The sequence below is a fragment of the Notothenia rossii genome (assembly GCF_949606895.1).
Source record: "Notothenia rossii genome assembly, chromosome: 2".
NCBI lineage: Eukaryota > Metazoa > Chordata > Actinopteri > Perciformes > Nototheniidae > Notothenia > Notothenia rossii.
This window is the reverse complement of record NC_136904.1, coordinates 44528572-44552927: the sequence shown is the minus strand read 5'-3', so window position 1 is coordinate 44552927 and position 24356 is coordinate 44528572. Positions and strand designations below refer to the sequence as shown.

The 24356-nt window shown below is 41.6% G+C and overlaps 2 protein-coding genes across 3 annotated transcripts in view; one reads left to right on the top strand and one right to left on the bottom strand.

Moving 5' to 3' along the window:
- Window positions 1-24356, bottom strand: part of lrrk1 (leucine-rich repeat kinase 1) — a 186442-nt gene that overhangs the window by 126878 nt on the left and 35208 nt on the right. For both annotated transcript variants that reach the window (XM_079663356.1, XM_079663357.1), the window contains exons 3-16: window positions 18931-19121; window positions 16736-16907; window positions 15063-15242; window positions 11685-11821; window positions 10487-10713; window positions 9248-9375; window positions 8805-8968; window positions 8133-8270; window positions 7468-7580; window positions 6926-6996; window positions 6004-6133; window positions 2271-2383; window positions 433-647; window positions 47-211 (exon numbers count right to left, since the gene is read on the bottom strand). In XM_079663356.1, the coding sequence (XP_079519482.1) occupies window positions 47-211; window positions 433-647; window positions 2271-2383; window positions 6004-6133; window positions 6926-6996; window positions 7468-7580; window positions 8133-8270; window positions 8805-8968; window positions 9248-9375; window positions 10487-10713; window positions 11685-11821; window positions 15063-15242; window positions 16736-16907; window positions 18931-19121 (2144 nt within the window). The remainder of the gene's footprint in view (window positions 1-46; window positions 212-432; window positions 648-2270; window positions 2384-6003; window positions 6134-6925; window positions 6997-7467; window positions 7581-8132; window positions 8271-8804; window positions 8969-9247; window positions 9376-10486; window positions 10714-11684; window positions 11822-15062; window positions 15243-16735; window positions 16908-18930; window positions 19122-24356) is intronic.
- The window catches only part of LOC307028389 (uncharacterized protein), a 361942-nt gene that overhangs the window by 327311 nt on the left and 10275 nt on the right, over window positions 1-24356 (top strand). The gene's annotated exons all lie outside the window — the stretch shown is intronic.

Below are 24356 nucleotides of genomic sequence, written 5' to 3'. Positions count from 1 at the left end.
TTGGTGGAAAAGGGGCATATGTGTGTGTGTTAAAGCTAGAGTTCACCTCTATGTTGAGCAGCCATGTCTGCAGGTTGGCCACAGCCTCCTCTCCCAGAGCCAGGTTCCAGATCACTACGTACAGGGCCTTGTCAGTGAAGAAACACTGGGTCACTGTGGACATGCTGGCTGGACCCCCGATGTCCCACACATTGAACGCCACAGAGTCCCTCTGTGTGACACAAGACAAACACTGAGTCTGCAGAATGGGCTGGAGAGTGAATTCATGATGAACTCACCGTCTCACACAGACAGACAGACAGACAACTCTTTCATTTCTCAAATAGAAACAAATGATTTAGGGCAACAGATACAATACAGTTTGATTTGAATCGTTGTGTTCTGGAATCTATGTAATTACTGTCTGTATGTATGAACTGTGTGTTTCCTCACACTGCTCTTGTCTCCATTGGGGTTGTCCAGCTCCCAGGTGGAGATGGAGATGCTGCTTTCTGCGGGGGTGAAGGGGGCCGCCTCGCTGGTCTGTAAAGCCTCCAGAAGGGATGTCTTCCCCTGTCTCGGTGGACCAATCACAAGCATTTTCAGCAGTTTACAAGGGGCAGCCTTCCGAAGGTATGCCCGGAGGAAAGCCAGGACAGACGCAGGACCTGAAACACCAGAGAAGCACTTTGGTTTCGGCATGCTGGAAATGACCAATTACCAAGAAACCATAGACTACTAGGTACTGCAACGCAGTAAAACAACGTTTATTTTTCAAGTACTGTGCATAAATATCATTTCTGGATACTTGTAAGACATTTGAAGAAGCACATGTTATACTGCTGATCAGAAACACATTTCATTTTCACAATTTTACTTTGTATGACTGCTGTCTCTTTGGTTACTCTTGGCGTCCACCAGCGACGTGCAGTCAGGGGAGGCAGAGCCTCACCTGTCATACTCCAATGTAACGGAAAAACAACTAAAGAAAAACTAAATAGTAATAATAATAAAATGTCTCCACTGATCTATGATGTAAGTGTGATTTATGTATGATTCTAATCGCTTTTTAAAGTCAAAATCAGCCAATTTGCCGAGCTCCGCTACAACTACGGGTAGCGATGAGAAGGGAAGCAGGGACGAGCTCTCCCTCTCGTAAGCCCACAGTAATTTGCTGGAGCACGGGCACTAATTTAGCGCGGGCACTTATTTTGTGTTCGCGCTCAAGCCAGTTACTGTGGGGTGAGGTGAGGCACAGATGAGCTCTGCCTCACCTCAGAATGTGTCACCCCACAGAAACTGGCTGGAAAGCGGGCACTAAGCGCATGCCTGTTACCATCTCACTGTAGGTCACCAATGTAATTTTTGTAGATCCCTTTATTACATTTATCCTCGCCATCCATAGTCTCTGAATAACTTATTTAACGTATATGATATTTAGGCTCGCTGGTCTCCTCATATAACGGCAATGAAAAAAGCAGCAGGAGAGGCAGCCATAACCGTACCGTACCGTACCTCTGCCGCACTGAGCGGCAGAGGTACGTGAGCCCACAGGTTCTTGTTGCTACTGTTATTCTACGCAGAGACGGATAGACACAAACAACAAACTAGACTTTTGAAACTACAGGAAGATAAGGAGGACTTTTACAAAAAACTAATAGAGATTGTTGTCCAGAAGGAGAGCATGGACTTAATCTTCAAGTCAAGGTAAGACCACAATTGTAATGAAAATAGGATCTTACTAAGAAAGAACAATCCAATATTTAGATTTTGGATATCCTTTTGTTGAACGGTCTGTTTAAAATGATTCGAAGCATCAGACTAAAAAAGCTTTCGAAAATAACCGAATATTTTGATTAAGGTCAAAATATAATATTTGTAAATCTGACTCTGAAAGAGTCAGTGCCTCACCATCCATGAACCTCACCGTACGTCACTGGCGTCCACTATGGACCTCATAGTAATAAAAACGACTTTCTGGACGTAGGAGAAGCCAGGCATTAGTTATATGTTATTGAATTATGTAGGATACTGAAAGGAAAACCTTTTTCGGAGACTGTAAATTGTAGTTTTTTTGTAGGAAATGTTCATCTTAAACCAAAGGTGACATGTGAAATCTAAAACAGGTTTTGCTTGCTGTTATCATCCCAGCCATTAACAGGTCCTTTTTTACCTGGCTTTCAATGTGAGTGGTGGGGAACAGAATGCACTGTGGGGCTTCAGCAGTCCTTCAAGCCTTCTGCACATTCAACAGTCAAGTGAGGGTGTCATTAAAGACAGTTGGACAGTACCTTCTTTTCTGACGTCCTGGGGGACATTAGTAATGTTGAGGTCTTCCGTGTCCAGCTGCCACAGGTTGGACAGTTGACTGAGCTCTGCAGGAAGCTCCCGGATTCTTGGATTACTGTTCAGAGGAATAACATGGGTCAATACTTCACATGACAGCTACCTACCATCCAAAGGACTTCAGTTGCGTTATTATTCCTGCTTTAAGTAAATTGGATTATTTAGAAATCACAGACTTCCGTTAAGCCCACAACAACAGTCAAAGAAAAGATTGAAATGTTGCCAAATTATGCTGTGGTTCATAACTTCCAACTTCAATCATTGTGGCTCCTGTAAACAGCTGGAGCAGGAGGACTGGCCTCAGACCAGCAGGGGTTCCGGAGACTAGGGCTGCACGATATTGAAAAAAACTGACATCGCGATTTTTTTCCCCCCTGCGATATATATTGCGTTTTTTTAAACTATATTTAACCGGATGAAGGTATTGTCCTCCTGTGCCTTGCTCATTTTTTACCGGTGTTTTGATGGTCTGCAAACTAGAGGGGCGGGGCCTGCTGTGATCTGATCAAGAATGATTGTGATTGGTGGTTGGTGGTTTGCTGTGCATGCAGAGCCTGCATGTCACTCACTCAAGTACCCCTGACATGAGAGCCGCGCAAGTTTTCCTTTTGTAGCAAGCAGTCACAGCAGCCCTGCTGCTGTACTGGCTTGTAGTTTGTTTATAGCATAACATTACTTCTGGCGACTAGATTTATGATTCAAAAATTATAAAAGTAGGGTTGACATGTGGAGATTATCTGGCTGAACAAAACATGATCCCTCTCTTAAATGAGTGTCAACCACAGACCGTATTTTGAGCTATTTTCCAAAATCCTATGGAGAATTTGCATTGGTTTTTGACGAAGGAACCAAAAGAAGTTTACTTCCGGGTTTAAGGACGCGTCACTGCGGCTCTCTATAAGGAGTGAGAGTGACGCGTAGCCAAAACCGGAAGCTGCATACAATCTGGTGGCTACCATTAGCAGCTAACTTTTGTCCTCCGATTTTTACATAAAAATGGAATTATGGAATATAAACAATTGCTTTCAAAACCACAGATACATTATTAGTCTATGGATCAACCGATTCAGCCGCGTTTTTTCTCGTTTTAATGCCATTGAACACGTCTTTTGATCAGATTGACAGCTACGGTGAGACGATCTCCCGTAAAAGCGTGTTGTGATGTCTGTGTTTGCTTCCCCTGTCGCGAGATCGGATCGCTTAGTGATGATACTATACTTAAATAATCTGTGGAGTCTCAGCTTTAATCGGATATATTGTATGTGCAGTTTCGATAAGTAATAAGGGTATCTTTATTTTGAATTCTGTGCTAAAGTGCTTTAGAATTTAAAATAAAAATATGAATAAAATAGCAGGTCCCTGCGGTGTGAATATCGCACATGCGCATATCGCGGTTATGACACCATGACACGATACATCGTTCAGCCCTACCGGAGACTGAACCCAAAAGCAGTGATCATGTTTCACATTTCATTTCCTATGGTGACATCAGTGTTAACACCCAACAAGTTTGTTATAAAATGAGATAACGTAAAATAATACAACTTTATTAGTCCCAAATCGGGATCTAAAAAAACGTTTAGAAAACTCCAACTACTTTGCACACTTATGTCTAGAGCAGCGTTTCTCAAAGTGTGGGGCGCAGAAATGTGATAGGTGGGTCACGAAATACAAAATAACATTTTTTTTTTTTTTCTCACTGGTGGAATATCAAAACAACGGCCCGCCCGGGGTGCAAAACGCATCAATGAAAGCGACCCTCTACCACACAAAACAACACCTGTAAATAACCCAATTTGTGTTCTTTGAAATTGAAAAGGATATTGCATTGTGTTTGTTACTTTCGTTGCAGTTGTATGTCTTCAGTGTAATTTGGCATGCTTTTATTTTGAAGGCGAGTTTACGCTGTTGACAGTTGTTGTTGCTATGGAAACAAGAAACGTTTCACAGCGGGCGGAACTTAGCATAATGTCCGCGATAATAAAGCCCACCCATTTAGAGGGAAGATATGATTGGTCAATTGTACTGTCATTTCACATTACTCTCTCGTTCAGTTACTATAGCTGGCCCTCTGTGAATTCATAGCTGGACATCCAACAGCTCCTGTCTTCACCTGCAGAGACGAGCTTCTTTCATTTAACCCTTCACATTCAAACAGAAACTGAATAGGCAGATTCAAAGGATTTATTTCTTTGGAAATGTTATTTTAAATACAATTGAATCAAGTTATTTTTGGTAAAACTATTGACAAATATTGCTAAAAACATATTTAAAAGAAATATATAAAGAAAAATATAATTTGTTTTAATGTTTTTAAATATTATTTTGTAGAATATCTTAGGCCCTCAGAGACAGGCTCGCCACTGGTAAAAATCTCTCATACATACATGTGAAACGCTCTCACAGACACACACAACAGCGTTGCAGTCGGGAAGAAAAGCAATGTGGAGCGAGAGAGAGAGAGAGCGAGAGAGCAACAGAGAGAGCACACCTTTATCTATTTAATAAAGTTGTAAAAAATAAAGTAAGAAATCATTCCAATGTGTACGACAGTAAAAAGTTGAAAAGGGGAGGGATTAGTAAAATATGCATAAATAAAAAGAAAGAATGCTAACTAGGTAACATAAGATAAGAATAAACAAGTTTAAATGATTTGTTGTGATCATATTCTAAAGATGTTTGGATTAGTGAAAAGTATACAGCCCCCTTTCATATGAGTGTAGAGAGCTGTATCCATAAATTCATGTTGTGCTCAAAGTAGGGCTGCTCGATTAGGGCAAAAATCATAATCTTGATTATTTGGGTCAATAACTTGATATCACGATTATTAAAAAACGATTAACCATTTACTTTGAAAACATCAATTTATTGAAGAAAATAATTTGAAAAGTATGTTTTTAACAGTTGATTACCCTGAACTCTAAGTATAATTCAACTGAAAAACCTATTTTAAAAAAATAAAATCGTTTTATTTCGATTATGTTGTTTTCATAACCGTTGCAAGCCAAAATCGTAATTGCGATTAAAATACGATTAATTGAGCAGCCCTAGCTCAAAGTGCACCAGATTGATGCATTTAAGTTCAACATTTAAAAAAAATCTTCCTGGGGGTGCATGCCCCTGGACCCCCCTAGAGGATGTGACGTCCACCCCCAAATAAAGCAGGTTAAAATAATTAAATTGCATACATTTTTTTTTAATAAACACTGAAAACGGGTCCCACAGACCCAAACAGCACACAAAGGTTAAAGGTAGCATATAATAATGTTAAAATGTGCTAAATATATACACTGCAAAAAAACAAAAAAGAGGAGTAAAAGTAGCCCACGACTTGTTTTATTTTTTGAAAGTAGCTCTCATCCTAAAAAAGGTTGGAGACCCCTGTTATTGAACGTTACATTTGACAATTTTAAGCTTGGCCTACCATTTTATTGGAGCGATGAGGAACAGGTGGGGCTTGAAAAGGCCCACCTGTTCAAAGTGGGGAATGACAGGAAAAGTTTGAGAACCATTGGTCTAGAGTATCGTATGTTTTTTATTTTAAGAAGCAGATTGTTCTATTAAACCGTATTCTTTTTAAACGATTAACTTTTCTGTTGATTTGTATATATTTACAATTCAATTTATTCAATTGTTTTTTAAAATCTATTTAAACTCATGTGCAATGGGCAGACTCACTTGGAGAGGTAGAGCTCAGTGAGGCTGTGCAGACCACACACTGACTGGGGAACACACTCCAGCTGGTTATCATTCAAGAAAAGCACTTCCAGTGAGTCCCGCAGAATCATGGGAAACTCTATGGAACACACTGCCAAGACAGAGCCATGCATGGTCAAACACAACAGACACTTTATAACAATGTAACTTATACTGAAAATGGCTTTGTGCCAACATTTCCAAAGGAAATAACAAGTAAGCAGCATATTACACATTAGTCTGAAATGATGTAAAACATTATGTATGTAACACTGATACAAAACAAAACACTGTAGCACAACAATTTGGTATTGAACCAAACCTCACCACAGGACGGAATCATTCATCAAGATCTGATTAGTTTGAGCTATGGGGTCAGAGATGGTTCAATTAATGCGTGTCACCCGGAGGCTGGGAGCCATTTGTTGGTTTTTTTAATTTTTCTATCTCATAATCCATCTCTTGGCAATTCTCATTGTTGCTTTAGAGTTAAACAACATGTTTCATGATTTGATATTGAACTGCTACACAGATCTTTTCGACTCAACTCACCTTTCACTCTCCATACATCAAACATCAGTGAAACAAAAGGCAAATATAAAGAGATCTACAAATCATGTTCTATACACTTTATCAGTTTGAAGAACTATTGCAAGTACTGGACAATTCTAATCTTTAAATAATATCCACATGTCATACTTTTATAATTTTCGAATCATAAATCTATCGATTAGATTTATGATTTGCATTGGTTTTTGTCGAAGGAACCAGAAAGAGTTTACTTCCAGGTTTTAGGACGCATCACTGTGACACTCTATGGCTCAAACAATGTAATCGTGTGATAACAAATCTGATTGGACTTGATCAGACTCAAATGCTTTGAATGCATGTGAAGCAGATGTACCTGGCTCTGGGTCCCTCCTGTTCCAGGTTGTCAGGAAGGCCAGCTTCCTGGATTTGGGCCCCTCCTCTGTTCTAAATAGACAATTTTAAATTTGATAAAAAGGTAAAAGCAGTAGAAGAAGTTACAAATACTAATCTATTTGTAGGCAGACACCCATATAAACTTCCAACCCAGTATACTGCATGTTTTTTCTTTAAGTGCCAATTTCCCTTATAAAAAAAGATTAATCAGCAAGACATTTAGGAAGAGTTTTCTCACTAGATTTAGGAATTATCCGTATATATATTGATGCTGACAGATGGCTCACAGGACGGTTATGAGCTCCAGCAAAATGGGAACGAACGTACGTATGTCCATCTGTCTGTGTGTCTGTGTGTGTGTGTGTGTGTGTGTGTGTGTGTGTGTGTGTGTGTGTGTGTGTGTGTGTGTGTGTGTGTGTGTGTGTGTGTGTGTGTGTGTGTGTGTGTGTGTGTGTGTGTGTGTGTGTGTGTGTGTGTGTGTGTGTGTGTGTGTGTGTGTGTGTGTGTGCAGAGTGGACCTACCTGCCCAGCTGGTTCCTGGATAGATCCAGGGTCCTGAGCTTAGAGCACTTCCACTTACTGGGGGCAGGGAGTGTGTCAATGTGATTCCCACACAATCTCAACGACACTAGAGCCTGATGGGAGGAGGAGATGCTGTGACTGCACATTCACACTTTCATGTCTGCTTACAGCTGTTCCTCCAGCCAAATGAGCCGCCAGAAGTATGTATGTCAGTATGAGGCAAAACTTGAAAGAGTGTTAAAAGCAGCAGCTTCAGCTCCCAGAAAAGGTGTCTAACAGATATATCTGTACATCATAGACTGGTTGTGTAGTTGGTCGGCGGGCCTCACAGAAATACTATTGCTTTCTACATGTGTTTTAAAACTTAATAAAAACTTCCCTGCTCTGCTCCATTTTTGGGCAAGTAGACAATATAAGTTATGGATGTGCTGGATGTGCTGGATGAGCAGAAACAGCATTAGCCCTTTCACTCAGCCTGCTCACTTTGGTATTCCTCCTCCTGTTCTTTATAAGGGTGTATAAACGACAACCGGAACAACAGGAATACGCACACTTATCCGATCACCCGCAGCAGTATTAATACTTTTGTTATCATATTCATTCATGAATTTTGGTTTAAACTATCATTTCTAATCCCTAACTGCACTCTTGGTCCACATACACACCTCCAGTTCAAAGAGATATGAGGGCAACTCCTTCAGGCTGTTGTCAGAGAAGTCCACCTCCTGCAGCTGTGTCCTCCAGGACATGGAGATGGTGTTTGGAAGATTCTCAATGACATTGGAGGAAGTGTTGCATTGCTTCTGCATAGGATGTGATAGGAGAATATCCATTTGGTTATTTTGGATGATATTCATTTAATTCACTTATTATACATCTCATATCTCATCAGCAACAACGATGAAACCCACTACAGGAGGGAGGTGAACCAGCTGGCCAGTGGTGCATAGACAACAATCTCTTTCTCAATGTGGAGAAACTACATCCAACACCCCCACCCACAGACCACTGGTGGTACTGCTGTGGAACAGGTGAGCCACCCCCCACACATTGTTGTTGTGTTTTTATCTTAATGTGTGCATATGTTTAAATGTGTCTGTTGATTGTGTATATATAGGATATACATATTTTATACATATTTGTATATATATATTTGTATTATTGTATTCAGGATTGTTGGAAACGTTATTTCGATCTCTCTGTCTGTACACACAAACTGAAAGATTGGCATTAAAGTTGACTTTGATACATTAAGTTCCAGCAAAACCCCAAACTGCAGCATCAGAATTAGCAGATATAGCAAACAGGAAGTGGATGACAGCATTCCAGTTTCTCACCAGAGGACAGGCCCAGGGCTCCGGGAAGCTGCTCAGTTTGTTCCTGCACACATTGAGCAGGATCAGGGACTTCAGACAGTGCAGGACTGCTGTGGGCAGGCTGCTGAGACAATTATCAGACACATCCAGCTCCTCCAGCTTACGCAGACCAATCCAGTTAGTGGCTGACACAGAAGAAAAACCGAACACAGCCGAAGTGAAAATCAACCCTGAAACTGAAAGGCCTTTCAGCTGTTGCCACTGGAAATAGTTTGAATCAGTATTGAAATGGTAATAGTCACTATAATGGAAAATATATGGCAACCTCCATTAATCTCACATGATGTGTTTACATAAGTGTACTACCAACATGTTGATTATTACAGCTTTGTAATAAATGAAGAGACCACTGAAAAATGATCGGTCACAAATACAAAATTATTTTTGAAATGATTAGAACATACTGGAAGGAATGTCAAACAGGTCTGTGAGCTGGTTCTTAGCAGCAGAAATTCTCTGGATGTGGGTCAGATGGAGGAGTCCTGGCGGCAGACTGCTGAGCTGGTTCTGGGAGAGATTGATGTGCTGTAACCTGAGCACAGGAGAGAGGGATGATGTTTATGATACAACCAGCTTCATTTAGGAATCACTCTTTAATCAGTGTTTGCCCTACTTTTGTAAACGAGAAAAGCTTAAACGCTGACATTTTGGTCAATTGTTTGCCCTTTTAGCTTAAGAAAAAGCAGATCATGGAGTTTAATCATGGAGCCCATTAACAGAATACATTTAAAGACTGGAAGCATTGAATAACATTAAGCTGGCACTTTTTATTAAAAGTGTATTAAAGTCAGTGCACATAACCATGTTAATACAAACTCAGAAAAGCAAGAATCCTGAAGGTACATCAGCTTCAAAAGAGCCAAACTGTTCAAAGTGCTACATGCAGAAATGACAAATTCATATTCATCTAATTATTTGTAAATGTTCTGCGATGGTGGATGTGTAGATGTTCTGCTGTCATGATATCAATGGGGAGCTCATTCCATTTTGGAGCCACGATAGAGAGCAGGGAGTTGTGCACAGTGAAGTGCACGTGCTGAAGTGTATAATGGAAGCAATTCCTGAATGTAGGCAGGGCCTGATTTATTCACTACACGGTTCTGCACATGTACAAACAGAACATGAGGCATTGGGTTTTTCAGGAGCAATGAGCATATGGTGGGGGTGCTCCTGCTTCTGCAGCCTATGTTCAGCATCAGAATAAGAATCAAGTGTATTGCCAGGTACGTTTACACATACAAGGAATTTGCTTTGGTATCTGGTGGTGCAAACATAAACAACCTAGTCCAGTGTTAATCCAGTGTTAGTCTGGACGGCGTTTCCTCTAGCTTCGGTATTTTTGGTGATGAGGTTCCTTCTGTCTCTCTTGATCGCTCTGCTTTGGCTCTTTTATGCCAGCTTTCAGTCTGGCTCTGGTGATACTGTACATTTCCTCACCTGACAGAAAAGCAGCTTTTTTGGCTCTGGACAGGGCCCATCGCTATGACTCCTTAATAACTTGTACAAATGAAATAAACTTGTGAGTATGAGATAATACTTTGTATGTATGAGATAATAACTTGTATGTTGTTGTTTTTTTAGAAGATAATGACGTATAGCTGCTAGCTGGCAGTGTGTATTTGTCACAGCTGGTGCCTGTGTACCTGGAGCAGAGGACCTGCTGGGAGCTGGCAGCAGCTGGCAGCTCCTTCAGAAGATTGCTGGAAAGATCTAGAGTCTGCAGGCCGATGAGACCCCAGGGCACCACGGAGGGCAAAGCCCCAAGGCTGTTGGAGGACAGATCTAGGTGGGCGATACGTGAGGAGACATCCATGAACCAATCGAGCTCCAACCAGGGCAGCTGCAGACCGCTCCAGCACACAGACACAGCCTGCACACAGCATGGAGGGGGGGGGGGTAAACAGGGTGACTAAAATCTTATCAACCTAATTGTAATACATTGTAAAGCTTAGCTGAAAAATGAATGAACTTTCATCATATTATTCTTTCAGAGTTTTCAATTTCATGCAGTATTGTCAAGGCTTTTTTTAATTATTAAAGATCCTTTGAAAACAAAGGAAAATGTATTCGTATGTAAATACTGCAATTGGTTTAATATGATAGAATATATAATATAATATAATTTCAATATTTTACTATCTTTTATAATTAAAATGACTATTTTCATTCACATTATGAGTTTGTAATTGACATGATCCATATGCAGTAGAGATCTCATCACAATAATATAAAGATAACTTCTATATGGCTATTCTGAGTATTTCGCTGTAAAACGATATTAACACTCCCTGCCCTCTTACTACCAGAACTTACTGGGGTAAGTGGAGGTGCTCTTGTCTCAGTACCCTCGATCTATCCAGCTGGGCAGGTAGTTCCACTCTTCACACGCACCTCCGCATCCACACGCACACACACACACGCATGCACACAAACACACGCATGCACACACACAAATTCCTTATTGTTCTTTTAATGTTTTGGATGAATGGATTTAGGAATGAATTGCCTTGTGTACTAATAGGATTCCTGATCACTGCTCTGACACCACAAGCCATTGGTCGGCACCGCAATGAGCTGGCACTCAGACGTATCAAAACTCTAACGCAAGTCAAACTGAGACTTTTTACTTGCATTTAGTTCATAGCAGCAAAAAAACTCCTCCTAAATTGTCTGCCAAATGTGTAACGCCTAAGCTGGTGTTTTGTTTTCAAACAGAGCAGACATTCTTCTCCCTAAGGTTTGACACAATCTGCTGTTAAATATGAGCTCTCCTCTGAATGCCTCACATTTGTTGGTTCCGAAACACATTCTTATTACCACCTTTGTTTCCAGAATACAGACCTTGTCTCCTTCTGTGTTCGTGGTTTCCTGTAGTTTGAGTCTAAGGAGGTGTTTGCTGAAGGCTGGGTGGTCCATCAGGGTGTATGAGGAAAACCCCGCCCCGTTCTGCAGCAGGAAGCAAGATATCTCCTCATTACCTGCAACACAAAACGCACAACTCACTTAATGTGTTCGAAGTCCCAGTGTTCACTATCTGTCACTGTACTGTTCAATAATTACATGGCCTAAAAGTTTTCAACACAGAAACGTATACTTTCTTGCAGTTGTTCAGTATGTGCAGCTATAGTTTTGGATTCCTGTCATTGTGCATGCTGGGTCATTCTAAAACTGTCATGGGCTTCCCAGACGAACCCCTATCAGCCAACAATTGGCTCATCAGCACTTTTACTGGTCAGAAGACTTCCCTTACATACCAGAGCTAGCACACAGCTCTGCTAACTCCCCGCCCAGACTCCCTGACGTATTGGACTAGAGATGGGACAAATCTAACCCAATATCCAGGGTATAGTGCGCACCGCCATCAAGGATTGTTGTTGTTAGCCTCTGGTTAGCTAGCTGCGCTAACAGATATAAGGAGCTGTTTCTACAACAAGGTGGAGGAGAGCACTCTCCTGTCAGACTGAGAGGCTCAGATAACTACAGCTCAGTGAGGTAAAGGACTCTGAGTGTTTAGATAGCTAACTTTAGTCTAAGTTATCTCAGTGGGCCTCAAATTGTTTGGTCACCATTTATGTAAACAAGTGTTTCCAGGGCACACCTTTTATCATCATCATTATAGTTATACAAAATAAGAAAATAAATGAAAATAAGGTATGGAATAATTCAAATTCATACTATAGGATAGTGAAACAAAAATAGAGTTTAAAAGCGGAGTGGTTAGTAAAATATGCATAAAGAAAAATGTTGTACAGTTCTGTTTCATATGGGTTTTGAGAGAGTTTTAAGTGCATTCGACCAAGAAGATACAAACTTGAAGAAAACAGAATCATATAAGAACATCAGGTTTCATAGAGCCAAAACATTTCAAGTGCTACTCAACTGGCTTTAGATAAGCCAGTTGAGTATAAGTGCTTTGTTAGTAATTCTATCGCTCGAAGTGGAGTCGAAAGAGATGAGTTTTTAGTCTGCGCCGGAAGATGTGTAAGCTATCTGCTGTCCTGATTTCAATGGGGAGCTCATTCCACCATTTTGGAGCCAGGATAGCAAACCCACGTGTTTCTGTTGATGGGAACTTGGGTCCCCCTCGCAGTGCGGGTGCAGCGAGCTGTTTGGCTGATGCAGAGTGGAGTGCACGTGCTGGGGTGTACGGTTTAACCATGTCCTGGATGTAGGAAGTGCCAGATCCATTCGCAGCATGGTATGCAAGTACCATTGTCTTGAAGTGGATTCTAGCAGTTACTGGAAGCCAGTGAAGGGAGCGGAGGAGCGGAGTGGTGTGGGAACATTTTGGAAGGTTGATGACAAGACGAGCCGCTGCATATTGAATCCAATCAAGTCCCATCCAATTAACAAAAAAATCCAACTCTGTCTTGAAGACAGAACCCAGAGTAACCACTAACCAGGATGACAGTCTGTAACACAGTCAGGAGACCTTTTATAAACTGCCCCGCCCCCTCGCACACCGACGGGAGAGAGAGATCTCTCGTCTGGATTGGAAAGATGATCGAAAATAAGGTCGAAAATACATCATAGATGCATTTTGTAGTCGTATTGCATATTAGAAACGGAGTTGGCGAAACTAAAACTGCAATATAATGTTTATGTAGCAATAATACATATGAAATATATTTTTTAAATGTCTCCAATAGGCCTACCGATAAAATATATCTAACGGCGGGCTGGTGCGACAGAAAGAGAAAACAGCCGCCATTTCAGCCTGTCCGGCGCCCAAGATGAAAAAATAGGTCAGGAGGTTAATGGGGCTAGCCGGCTACTACAGGCAGTTCATCCCATCCTTTTCGGAGCTAACCAGCCCTCTGACCGACCTGACCCGAAAGGGTACTTCAGATCCGGTCCAGTGGACGGAGCGGTGTCAGCTGGCGTTTGAGAGGGTTAAGAAAGCCCTCTGTGGTAAGCCGCTTCTATACTCTCCTGACTTCTCTCTCCCTTTTGTGTTGCAGACCGACGCCTCGAACAGTGGGGTGGGGGCCGTTTTGTCCCAGCAGGTAGAGGGGGTCGACCGCCTAGTACTGTACATTAGCCGTAAGCTCGCCCAGAGGGAGGTGAACTACAATACGGTGGAAAAGGAGTGCCTCGCCATACGGTGAGCGGTCGGTGCCCTGCGTTACTACCTCCTGGGGCGCCCTTTCACCCTCTGGTCGGACCATGCCCCACATGAAGGATGCCAACGCTCGGATCACTCTGTGGTATCTGGCGTTGCAGCCTTTCAACTTCAATGTGATCCACAGGCCGGGTAACCGGATGGTCGTGGATGATTTCCTCTCTCGCTCGGTGGAGGGGGGAGTTAGATTGAGGCCGGCGGGATCCCGGCCTGAGTCAGGCGGTGGGGGTATGTGGCAGCGGGGTGTGGTAGGGTGCCGGCTGCTGGAGTGAAGGGAGTGGCTCGGCCTGCGGCCAGACAGCTGATCAGAATCAGGTAATCAGTCACTGAATAAAAGCATGTGGTAACCTGGTTCTGGTCTGTCTTGCAGTAGGCTGGATCCTAGAAGGACGCCAAAGGACCTGTGAAGGATCCCGCAAGGGCAACGTGTTTTGTGTATGTTTAACAATAAACCCCTGTGTTACAACCAAACCCTGCTCTTTCCGTCCCTCATTGAACCCTGTGTGAGCGGAGAGGCTCACACTTAGCTTTGTGATTACAGGAGGGTCTGCCAGGGTCTTTGGACAGAAGTGTAATTGCTGTACAGACTGTAAAGACCCCTGAGGCTAATTTGTAGTACAGGATATTGGAATGAAAAAATGAAATTTGATTCATTGATTTCATTTGAGCAGTAATGTGTCCTTTTCATTACTTTATAATCACGTAATAAATATACAAGTGTAAATTAGATTGTATTTCTGCATGACAAATGTAAACATAAAAACAGACATGATCTCTTCAAAAATGTTTCAGTGCATAATCAGGTTGTCTTGGCTCCTTAAATAGACACACATAACCAACCACCACCCAGCAATTCAAGTGTAAAAGTGTGTATCAGTATGAGTACACATATGCTTTCCATTTGGCTAATTATGTTTCTTTCCTTCCTCCGGCCACTGACACTGAAATTGATCAAGGTGTGCAATCATTATGTTAACCATCTAAAAGGGATACTCAGAGGAGACAAGGGGAGTAGAATAGGAGTAACAGGAATAGTACAAATGTGGTATTTATTTTCCAACTGAATAAAGATGGATTGTTTGTGTATATTACCCTACCTGCTTGTGCAGCAGCATACAGTGGCAGCCCCGTAATGACAGCGAACTCATCGCTGTGGACGGCACAGTCCTTGGTGTCAGCAGCGTAGCCGTGGACTAGCAGCCGCACCACGTCCAGCTGACCTTGCTGGCAGGATGTCGCCAGCATAAAGTTCAACAAGTCTCTCCTCAGACATGGACCTGAAAGGTAGACCAGAGATTAGTGTGAGGACTCTTCATCAACCAACACACACACTGCAGGGCTTCCTTTAGTCCAACAGACCATTTCAAATTACCATGCGGAACCCATCAGACCCATTATTTACTCTGTGGGGGAAACTTCTGTAGCAATTGGAGTCAAGACTCAAAAGAGACACGATGGAGAGCTGGAGCTTTGATGTCAAACACTGATGGTTTATTTGGAGCTTCGGCGGAGAATTCACAAAACAAGTCAGGAGTCAGAGGTTCTGACTGCACGGTAGAGTTGCCACAATCAATTCTGAAGAATCTTTCTCTCGTAAGAACTTTTAACTGGTTTGCTTGAGAGTAATCAACATTTCACTAGATAGCCTAAACAGCTGGGGACACTGAATTACTTGCAGTTGATGCTAATGGCCTCGAAGATTTCACACCTTTCGAGTCATCAAGCCCGAGAAGGAAGCGTTCCAAATCTCCCCGTAACAATAAACTATCTTTGACCGCAAGATGCCCGGTCGTAACAATAAAACCATCTTGACCTAAAGTTGCCGTGTCATAAACTGGCAACAACAACAAATGGTTAAAACAGCCCCCCTCCTCAAGGGAGATAACAGATGACCAAGGTTGGTCATCTGCGTCAGAGGGCAAAAGGTAAACATCTATGGAAATTATTCCCTGACATACTCAACAATGGTTCTGTCAATGTTGAAAGGAAGGTCAAAAATGATATTATTTTGGTGTGTAAAATACTCAATCTCTATATTTTTTGTAAAAAAAGTATATATTCATATTCTACTTACGGTTTGGTATTAAACCGTTTAAAATGTACCAGTGTCATACTCTCCAGCACGCTCAGGTCAAGGTGAGGACATGGTGTGAGTCTTAATCAAAAGCAAGGTCATGTTAGGATTATGTGACATAGTAACACCAGCAAGCGGAATAGATTAACCAAGGAGGAAAACAAATGAATGTTATTAGAAAGTATTTGTCCTGTAAAGAGTCCTGTGTGGTCCGGATATACTGAATGTTAGTGAAGTCAGTTGAATTACTGAGTCATACAATTCCCATAATTCGATCCCTTTCTATAACTTTATTAGACCCTCACTTTCTGGTTAAAATACATCGCTTGACCAACTGCACACCTCAAGTTTGTAACTCAGGTTTCTTTTTTTTATATATATCATCCCAAAGTCCAGGGCTGAGATAACCCGAGGACATCACAAACACATTGTTGGAATTATTTTCAGAGACACAAGGGACATTATATAACATTTACATTAAAATGGTGGAGTGTCTCTTTTTAAAATATTGCAAAGCGGTTTAGCATTAACTTTGACAGCAGTAACACACAATGAATATATCATTTAATAAACTTCAGGACATCAACTGGCCTTCGATTCAATGAATGTATTGTATACAGTACATGTTACTTGTGAAACTAAAGGTTTGCCCTGTTCCATATATCATGAATCTTAAACTGTTTATTTTCCTCTTACCAGGGATGGAGTCCAGCAGCTCTTTGACCACGCTGGCGTGGCCGTAGTACGCTGCCAGGATGGCTGGGTTGCTGCTGGATGGTTCCTGAGGTAAAATGATACGGGCTTCTCTCAGGAGGTAAGAGACACTCTGCAGATCACCATGCTGAGAGGCAACACAAAGAAGACCAACCTGTAGGAACACGCACAAACAAAGACACAGATTCATCATTGGAGTAGTCATATGTACAGTGGTTTGCAAGAGTATCAGATTTGTCTGAATCACAAATTATACACAAACATATTTTTCCATTCAGTGTTTTTATAGAAAGTAATATGCTCTAAAACAGTGGTTCCCAACCTGGGGGTTCCCAAAGATCGCAGGGCCAGGCCTCAGATGATTTGAGGCCAAATATCATATTTAGACTTTTTTTTTTTTTTTTTGTTTTACATATAATTGTAACGCAATACATGATTGTCACTAAAAGCCTTGTCTCTACAATACAATACAAAATATATCAAATAATTGATTCATTCATTTGAATACAAATTCAAGTTAGTATAGCTATTAAAGGCATAAAAAGACAGCAATGTATAATTCTTTCTTTAATAGAAATGTTTCTTCTGCTCGTAAAGTGTCCAAACCGGGCTTGTCTGGATAAGCGCATTTTTAAAACATAGTCATTGTCCATGCCGGTTTCAGTTGGATTATTTGTCACAGTTGCTCCGATCAGATCGGTCTCCTCCATTTTGTAGATTATTTAGGACTTTTGAATCCACATAAAAACATCGGCAAAATCTGGCTTACTTTGAGCATGTGTTTTAAATAGTTTAATCCCTTTGTGAATTGTTTACACTTGCGCGCCGTCCTTTAATTTCTTCATACAGCGGGAATCCAATTGAATGAATCCTGAGTCCAATAACCATCAAAGTCACTCCAATAGTGCTCCTTAATTACGCTTTCATCCTCCTTTAACAAAATACTTCACATTCATCCAGTTTGTGACAGTAGTTGTAGCATTTTTGAGACTTTAAAAAAAGTCCCCCCCCCCCTTGTGTGTGTGTGTGTGGGGGGGGGGCGCAATTTCCAACAGGAGTCATTTGGGGGGGGCTCTTGGGAAAAAAGGTTGGGAACCCCTGCTCTAAAAGGTATACTTTCATTGATAACATTAATTATCCTTCAGTAAATCTTTTAAAGAAAATTAAAAACAGAAAATTGCTACCTGCATCAGTGTCATCCCCTACACATTAGCATTTGGTAGAGCAGACTTTGGTGAAGTAAAAGCAGGAAGTCTCTGAGGGTAATGTCTAGCAGCTGGGCGCAGTGTTCACAGGGATTTCTGACCGCTCTCCTCTGCAGATTTGCTCCAGGTTTTCAGGTTGGTTGGATGATGCTTGTGGACCGCAGCTTTCAAAAAGTGCCACAGATTGGATGGGAGGAGATCTGGACTTTGCCTTGGCCACTGCATGGCATTATCCTCTCTGTTTGGTGTCTGGAATCATTGACCTGATGAAAGGTCAAGTTCCTCCCTAGCAGTGTGTCCTGAGGCAGTGTATGCTTTACACCACACATAGCACCTTGAATTTTTGAATTTGTCCATCTTCATCTCATTAGAGCGCTCGTCCTTCTGGTTCTCTCTTGTGCCTACTGGCAAACTCCAGAAGCTTTGATACTGTATGGTTGTTCTTGAGAGAAAAAAACTCCCATACAGGCCAGTATCATGCAGAGCTCCTGATATGGTTGGCTGGGGCACCTTCACTCCTGTTGCTATGGTCCTGCCTGATGCTCACCTTACTACTTCTCTTATCCAGAGGAATGTTGACATCCACCTGGATTCATCTTCATCATCTTCTTATTTATAGAAGTGGTCTTTTCAAAAATGTGGACTACCTATGTTGTAAATGTGTTATCTTTTTAATTGACACACAACATCTACTGCAGGTCTGTCCATCCTGGGAGAGGGATCCCCCTCTGTTGCCCTCCCTGAGGTTTCTCCAATCTTTTTGGAGGTGTTTCCTTGTCCGATGTCTGGGTCCAAGGACAGAGGGTGTTGTGTTCATATTTATTTTCTGTACATGCTGTAAATTCCACTGAGATAAATGTCAATGTGTGATATTGGGCTATATAAATGAACTCTGAGTGATGGAGGTCTCTCTGTGGCCTCCCTCAATAGTAACAGTAACATCTTTAAATCTTAAATGTTACGTGTGCTCACCCCATCGATGTGAGGCACTGCTGCGCTGCACTCTACACAGCAGGCCTGTTGGATCAGCTCCCTGGCAGCCTCATTCTCTCCTTCTTCATAGGCTGCCCGGATGTTGTCCAGAGTGGGAGAAGTTACCATAGCAGACCCAGGAACCGGATCTTCCACCAACGATGCCTTGGCTCCCATTTCCTCCCCAGGGCCTGATGGAGCAGAGGACAGACACAGTGGCGTAATGGGAGTTAGAAAGAGTATTTGTGAGCAGGAATGGGATCAAACGAAGGCTTTAGCATTCTGCAGGTTGAACAAATTGTATCACACTGTTAGCTGCATATGCCGAGAACTAGGTCACCTTATTAAAGAATACTCTCATAGTATGAGAGAGGCTGAAGCTGAATTAAACATTGCACACTGTGACACTGAACTCAGATCTCACACAGATATTGTTTATTAAAGGATAATTCTAAACTATTGGACCGTTGATGAGCATATATTATGTGTCTAGCTCTCTCTTTAGCTTAAGATGGTAACTGAGACTGTTCTGAAGTATTGAGACTTTGTGTTAAATGCTTTCATTTCTTATGGATTCATGATAATATAGATGTTTAGAGTACAATGACTAATGAGATATTGTTGCAACTGCTCCTTAAAAGAAAATCACTTGTTTAACTCACCCTTAATACAGATGCATTTAAACTTGACATTTACACTTATTGTCAGTGAAAAATTATAATATTAAGACTCACTTCTAGCAGTTTCAACATCTATTGTTAAGTCACTAGCAGGGGTCACCAGCCTTTTTGACACTGAGAGCTACCTGAAGGATAACGAGGAATACGGAGGGTTACTAGTTTGATATAATTTATCTGAAGAATATACATCAGCAGTTTTCCTTTGAATAATAAATATTATACATATAATAGGCTACATATGATAACAATATTTTTACATATTACTGTTTCCAATGTTTCCCACTTTGTTTTGAAATGTGATGGGATGGGAAGAAGATTTGTTTAAATATTAACATGTAAACTATGCATTCTGGTACTCTCTGAGAAGAAAATAAATAGACACGGAGCAGACTAGAGAGTATGTTCCCACTGCAGTGAAAGTGGAGGACAATGTCACGCTGCTGCGATTGGGACCAACAGTTAAATATGAACAGCACGATTTAAAGGTGAGTGTCTGAGTGTTTACGTCGGACAGACGTGTTCCTTTTGTTCACTGCAGAGACTGCTGATACACAGAGACTGAATCAGCAGAAAAACTTCAGACAGAGTTCACAAGTTTTTAAACATTTCTCCCAGCAAAGGGATCAGAAGTCCTGAAAATACTCGCTACACGGGGCGGAAATCCTGCAGCATGCCGCAGCCCCCCGCAGCAGCAGCAGCAGAGAGGAGACCCCTTCCCTCTGAATGACTTGAAAGTCCACAGTAACAAACATTTTTATTTTCTTTACTCATGTAAGACAAAAGTAATTTATTTATTAAGTGATGACTCACACTATATTTAGAACGCATCCTGCGGGCGACCAGGCAGGTTCATAAAGCTGGAAAGGTTTACACAGTAATCTTCATAAGTTAAGATATACATCAATCCCATTTTTTGTATCACTCTTTCTAGAAGTGGCTGCCTACAAAATATATATCCAAAGGCAAAACGCAGAATAATCAATGAGGTTAAAGAGAACCCCAGAGTTACAGTTGAAGGCTTGAAGGGGTCCATAGCAGGACACCACAGAGGAAGCCCCCACTCTAAAAAATAACACCTTTGAAGTTTGCCACAGAGCACTTCAACACTCCACAACACTACTGGGAAAATGTTTTGTAGTCCAATTAAATGTTTCTGCTATGAAAACGGAAACATACATACAAACATGAAAACATCTTCCCGGTGGTGGGGGGGGGGGGGGGGGGGGTATCCTGATATGGGGCTGCTTTGCTGACTCGGGGCCTGAACTGCATGCGACCAAGGGAAATAATAACTTAAATGTTTACCATGACATCCTACAGATAATGTGAGAGAGGCTATCCGCCAGCTGAAGCTCAGCCGACGTTGGGTGGGGGTGCAGCAGGACAATGACCCGAAATATCGATGTCAATTTAATACACAATGGCTTAGTACAAAGTGAATCTGTTTAGAGTTGTTCAAAGCCAAGACCTTATCCCAAAAGAAATGGCTTAAGTTCACTTGCTTTGCCATTAGCAATGCAAATGTTTAATGGGTGAGTTCAATAAAGACATGAAAGATTATACATGTTTGTGTCTTATTAGCTTAAGCACATTGTGTTTGTCTGTAATTGGGGGTAGAGCACACGAGAGCCAGCATTATTAGAACTGCAGGCCTGGCTGCATCACTGTCTGGTGTGGTGCAAGTTCAAATCCAAAACGTTGCCACATTGGTCGTTTTTTGGTTTTCTTGGAACCTCAGCTGGTGGATTTTTTTCTGGCCTTGGCCCAGCAGTAAATTGGGCACAACCTGTCAGAAAATAGTGTCTCTCTTGGTCTGTTTGTACAGTAACAAACATATCAGTGTATTAATCATATTACTTATCATCAGTGATGGAACAGCATGCTGATGTAGGTCAGTTTCCAGTTTCAATTGACCAGATTGCCAATTTAGCCGGTTAACATAATATCTGCTCTACACAGGACCTGCATAACGAGAAATTGACCTTTCCACACACCCAAAGATAAACCTCTACACCCCTCACTCCAGAATTCGGCAACAAGCATTTGAGGAGATAAGCAGAAATGTTGCGCCTTGATGCTCATTGCCATGGCCCTTTAGCCTTTTCTATTTAAAGTAACCCCTTAAAAATCACTTAAATAAATTGTACTTTAAATGTAGTATTTACACCAAGTGCCTTTTTAAGTGAAATAATTTTTAAATAACCAGTTTTATGCATTACTTCTGTTTATGTAACTCTAGACCTCTAGAGCATGTTCTGTTGATAGCATAAGTGACATGTACAGGGAAGCCATTTCTCCGTGTTCTGCACATGAAGATGTTTCCCAGAGCCCAAATGATGCAACAACAAATGAAAGCACTGATTTGCTGTTTAGAAATATAAAGGCCGGTTTGTGTAAGAACACAAAGCAGGTGAGAACCCCAACACAAAATACAAAAACAAAATCCTAAAGCTTTATTCCAAGCGACATGTTGAATCGGTAGGCTGTCGGCCAAATAAATCACTCTGATTGGCTGTTCAGCTAGCGAATCAGTGCATGAGAAGCAAAACGGAAGTGAGGGACCCAAAGAAACTATTAAGAAGGCAAATCTGAGATTTCATTTAACTCCAGCTCTCGACACAGGTTCGGGAAAGCCCCATGAGCTTCTCGCTGTAGAGTGAAAATGGAACGCACACGCCATTTGTTGTTTGTTTATATCACGCAGTCTGTTCTTCTTCTCTCGGTTATCACACAGTCTTTCTTCCGGTTGTTGCTTCTTTTTGAATGACGAATACACACTACCGCCGCCTGCTGGTAAGGAGAGTTATTGCCACTCACGCATGCGCAGTTCCTACGTGCTTCTTGGCCGTCGGCTGAAGTCTTTGCGGTGTGTTCCAGTGCGACACATGGCCAAGACACAGGAGACGTGAGGCGACGTGAGGTGACGTGACCCGACGTTCCGTTGGGACGTGTTCTTTGGTGTTCTTTGGTGTCAGTTTGGTGTGTAAGGAGCTTTACGGCTCGAGTGCGCGGCCAAGTCTGCCTGCGCACAGAGCTTTGTGCAGATGAAGAGTGGAGGATCATGATCTGTAGCACTGGTAAGTAAACCGTTTATTTTCTTCAAACTTGAATTATAAGACGGTGTGTTGTCAAGAAAATACTAGCTTCTGTTTGTGATTGAGTGTATTTTGCAGTCATAGTTATAACATCTACTGACCGGGAGTTCATTTAAATAGTCTGGTAACGTTAGTGAAGTATTATGCTGAAAGCTGAACTCTTTCTTTTCGTTTAATTCATGCTGTTGTGAAGGCAGTCTTGTTAGCGTGCTAAAAATGATTACCTGCCATTTTTGCAGCAAAACGCTACAGACTTTGAGGGGCTATGTGCTGCATTGTAGAGTGCATAGGAACGAACCCCAGTGTTTTTTCAAATGTGTTGGAAGCGCACATTTTGTACTTACGCAGCTTTTAAAGCTCACTTTTATCGGATTCACAATGTGCCTGCAGCCTCTGCCACTGCTAGAGCCGTTGTTACAGATTTGATATGTGCAATTTCGTTATGTACGCGCCAATTTCAAACAGTGGAAGAACTTACAGTATATCCCACTTAAAAGATCATATAGTGCAGGAGCGAACTGTGGCATGTCCAGTAACACGGAAAGCCATTTCTCCGTGTTCTGCACATGAAGATGCTTCCCAGAGCCCAAATGATGCAACAACAAATGAAAGCACTGATTTGCCACAGCATTTCAATGAGACCTATCTTAGGAATCTATAATTATTCTACTTAAAATTGCAAGGGCAGCTCCTTCTTCCAGCTTCAACAATACAGACCATTGTCGAAGAGATGCAAAATGTGCATGAGTTGGGACAGGATTACATTTTAAGTAAACTAGGTTCACTTTTAAAAGATGACATGTCTCTAACTGATGATGCTATTGCTGAAATCTGTGATTGTGTGAAGGATCTGTTCTCAGTCTGTCACCAGGGACCACTGAGAACAACATATAATGAAGAGCTCAGACATTCAAAAAGATGTTCAAAAACATTTACTGTGAAATCACACAAAGTGAGTTTAAGAGAGATGATGCAAATGTATGTGGTTCACAGTGCACACCCGAAGGTTACGATTCTGCTGTTGCTGATCTACAAGTTGAAGACAGTCCACACATCAAAGGCATAAAGGCAAACTCTGTCTTCAATGCTCTGACACCAATCAATCAATGTTTATTTATATAGCCCAATATCACAAATTTTACATTTGTCTCAGTGGACTTCACAGTTTTTCATGTTTGCAAGCCAGGTCTCCCACCTTGTTTAGGCCATGACATATTTGAGGGTGTTTTATCCTATGATGTTGCACTGTACTTAAAAGTATTTTATTAAGAAAAATAAATGGTTTACATATTCACTTTTGAACCAGCGCATAAAACTGTTCAAGTACAAAGGATCTGATGCTCTCACTAAGCCCTGTGCTGTCAACTCTGACGTATTCAAGCTCTCAGGTCAAGCCATTCAGAAATGGAATTTCTTAAGATTGCTGCCTGTATTAATTGGTGACAAAGTGCAAAATCCAGAAGATGATGTGTGGCAGTTGACTCTCCAGCTTAAAGATATTGTTGATCTGATTTGTGCACAAAAGATTTTGTTGTCACAGGTAGCCTATCTTGACATTACAATCCAAGAATATTTGGAAACAAGGAAGTGTTTCTTTCCTGAGAGTCCACTAAAACCAAAGCACCATTTCATGAGACTATCCGGCTATCCG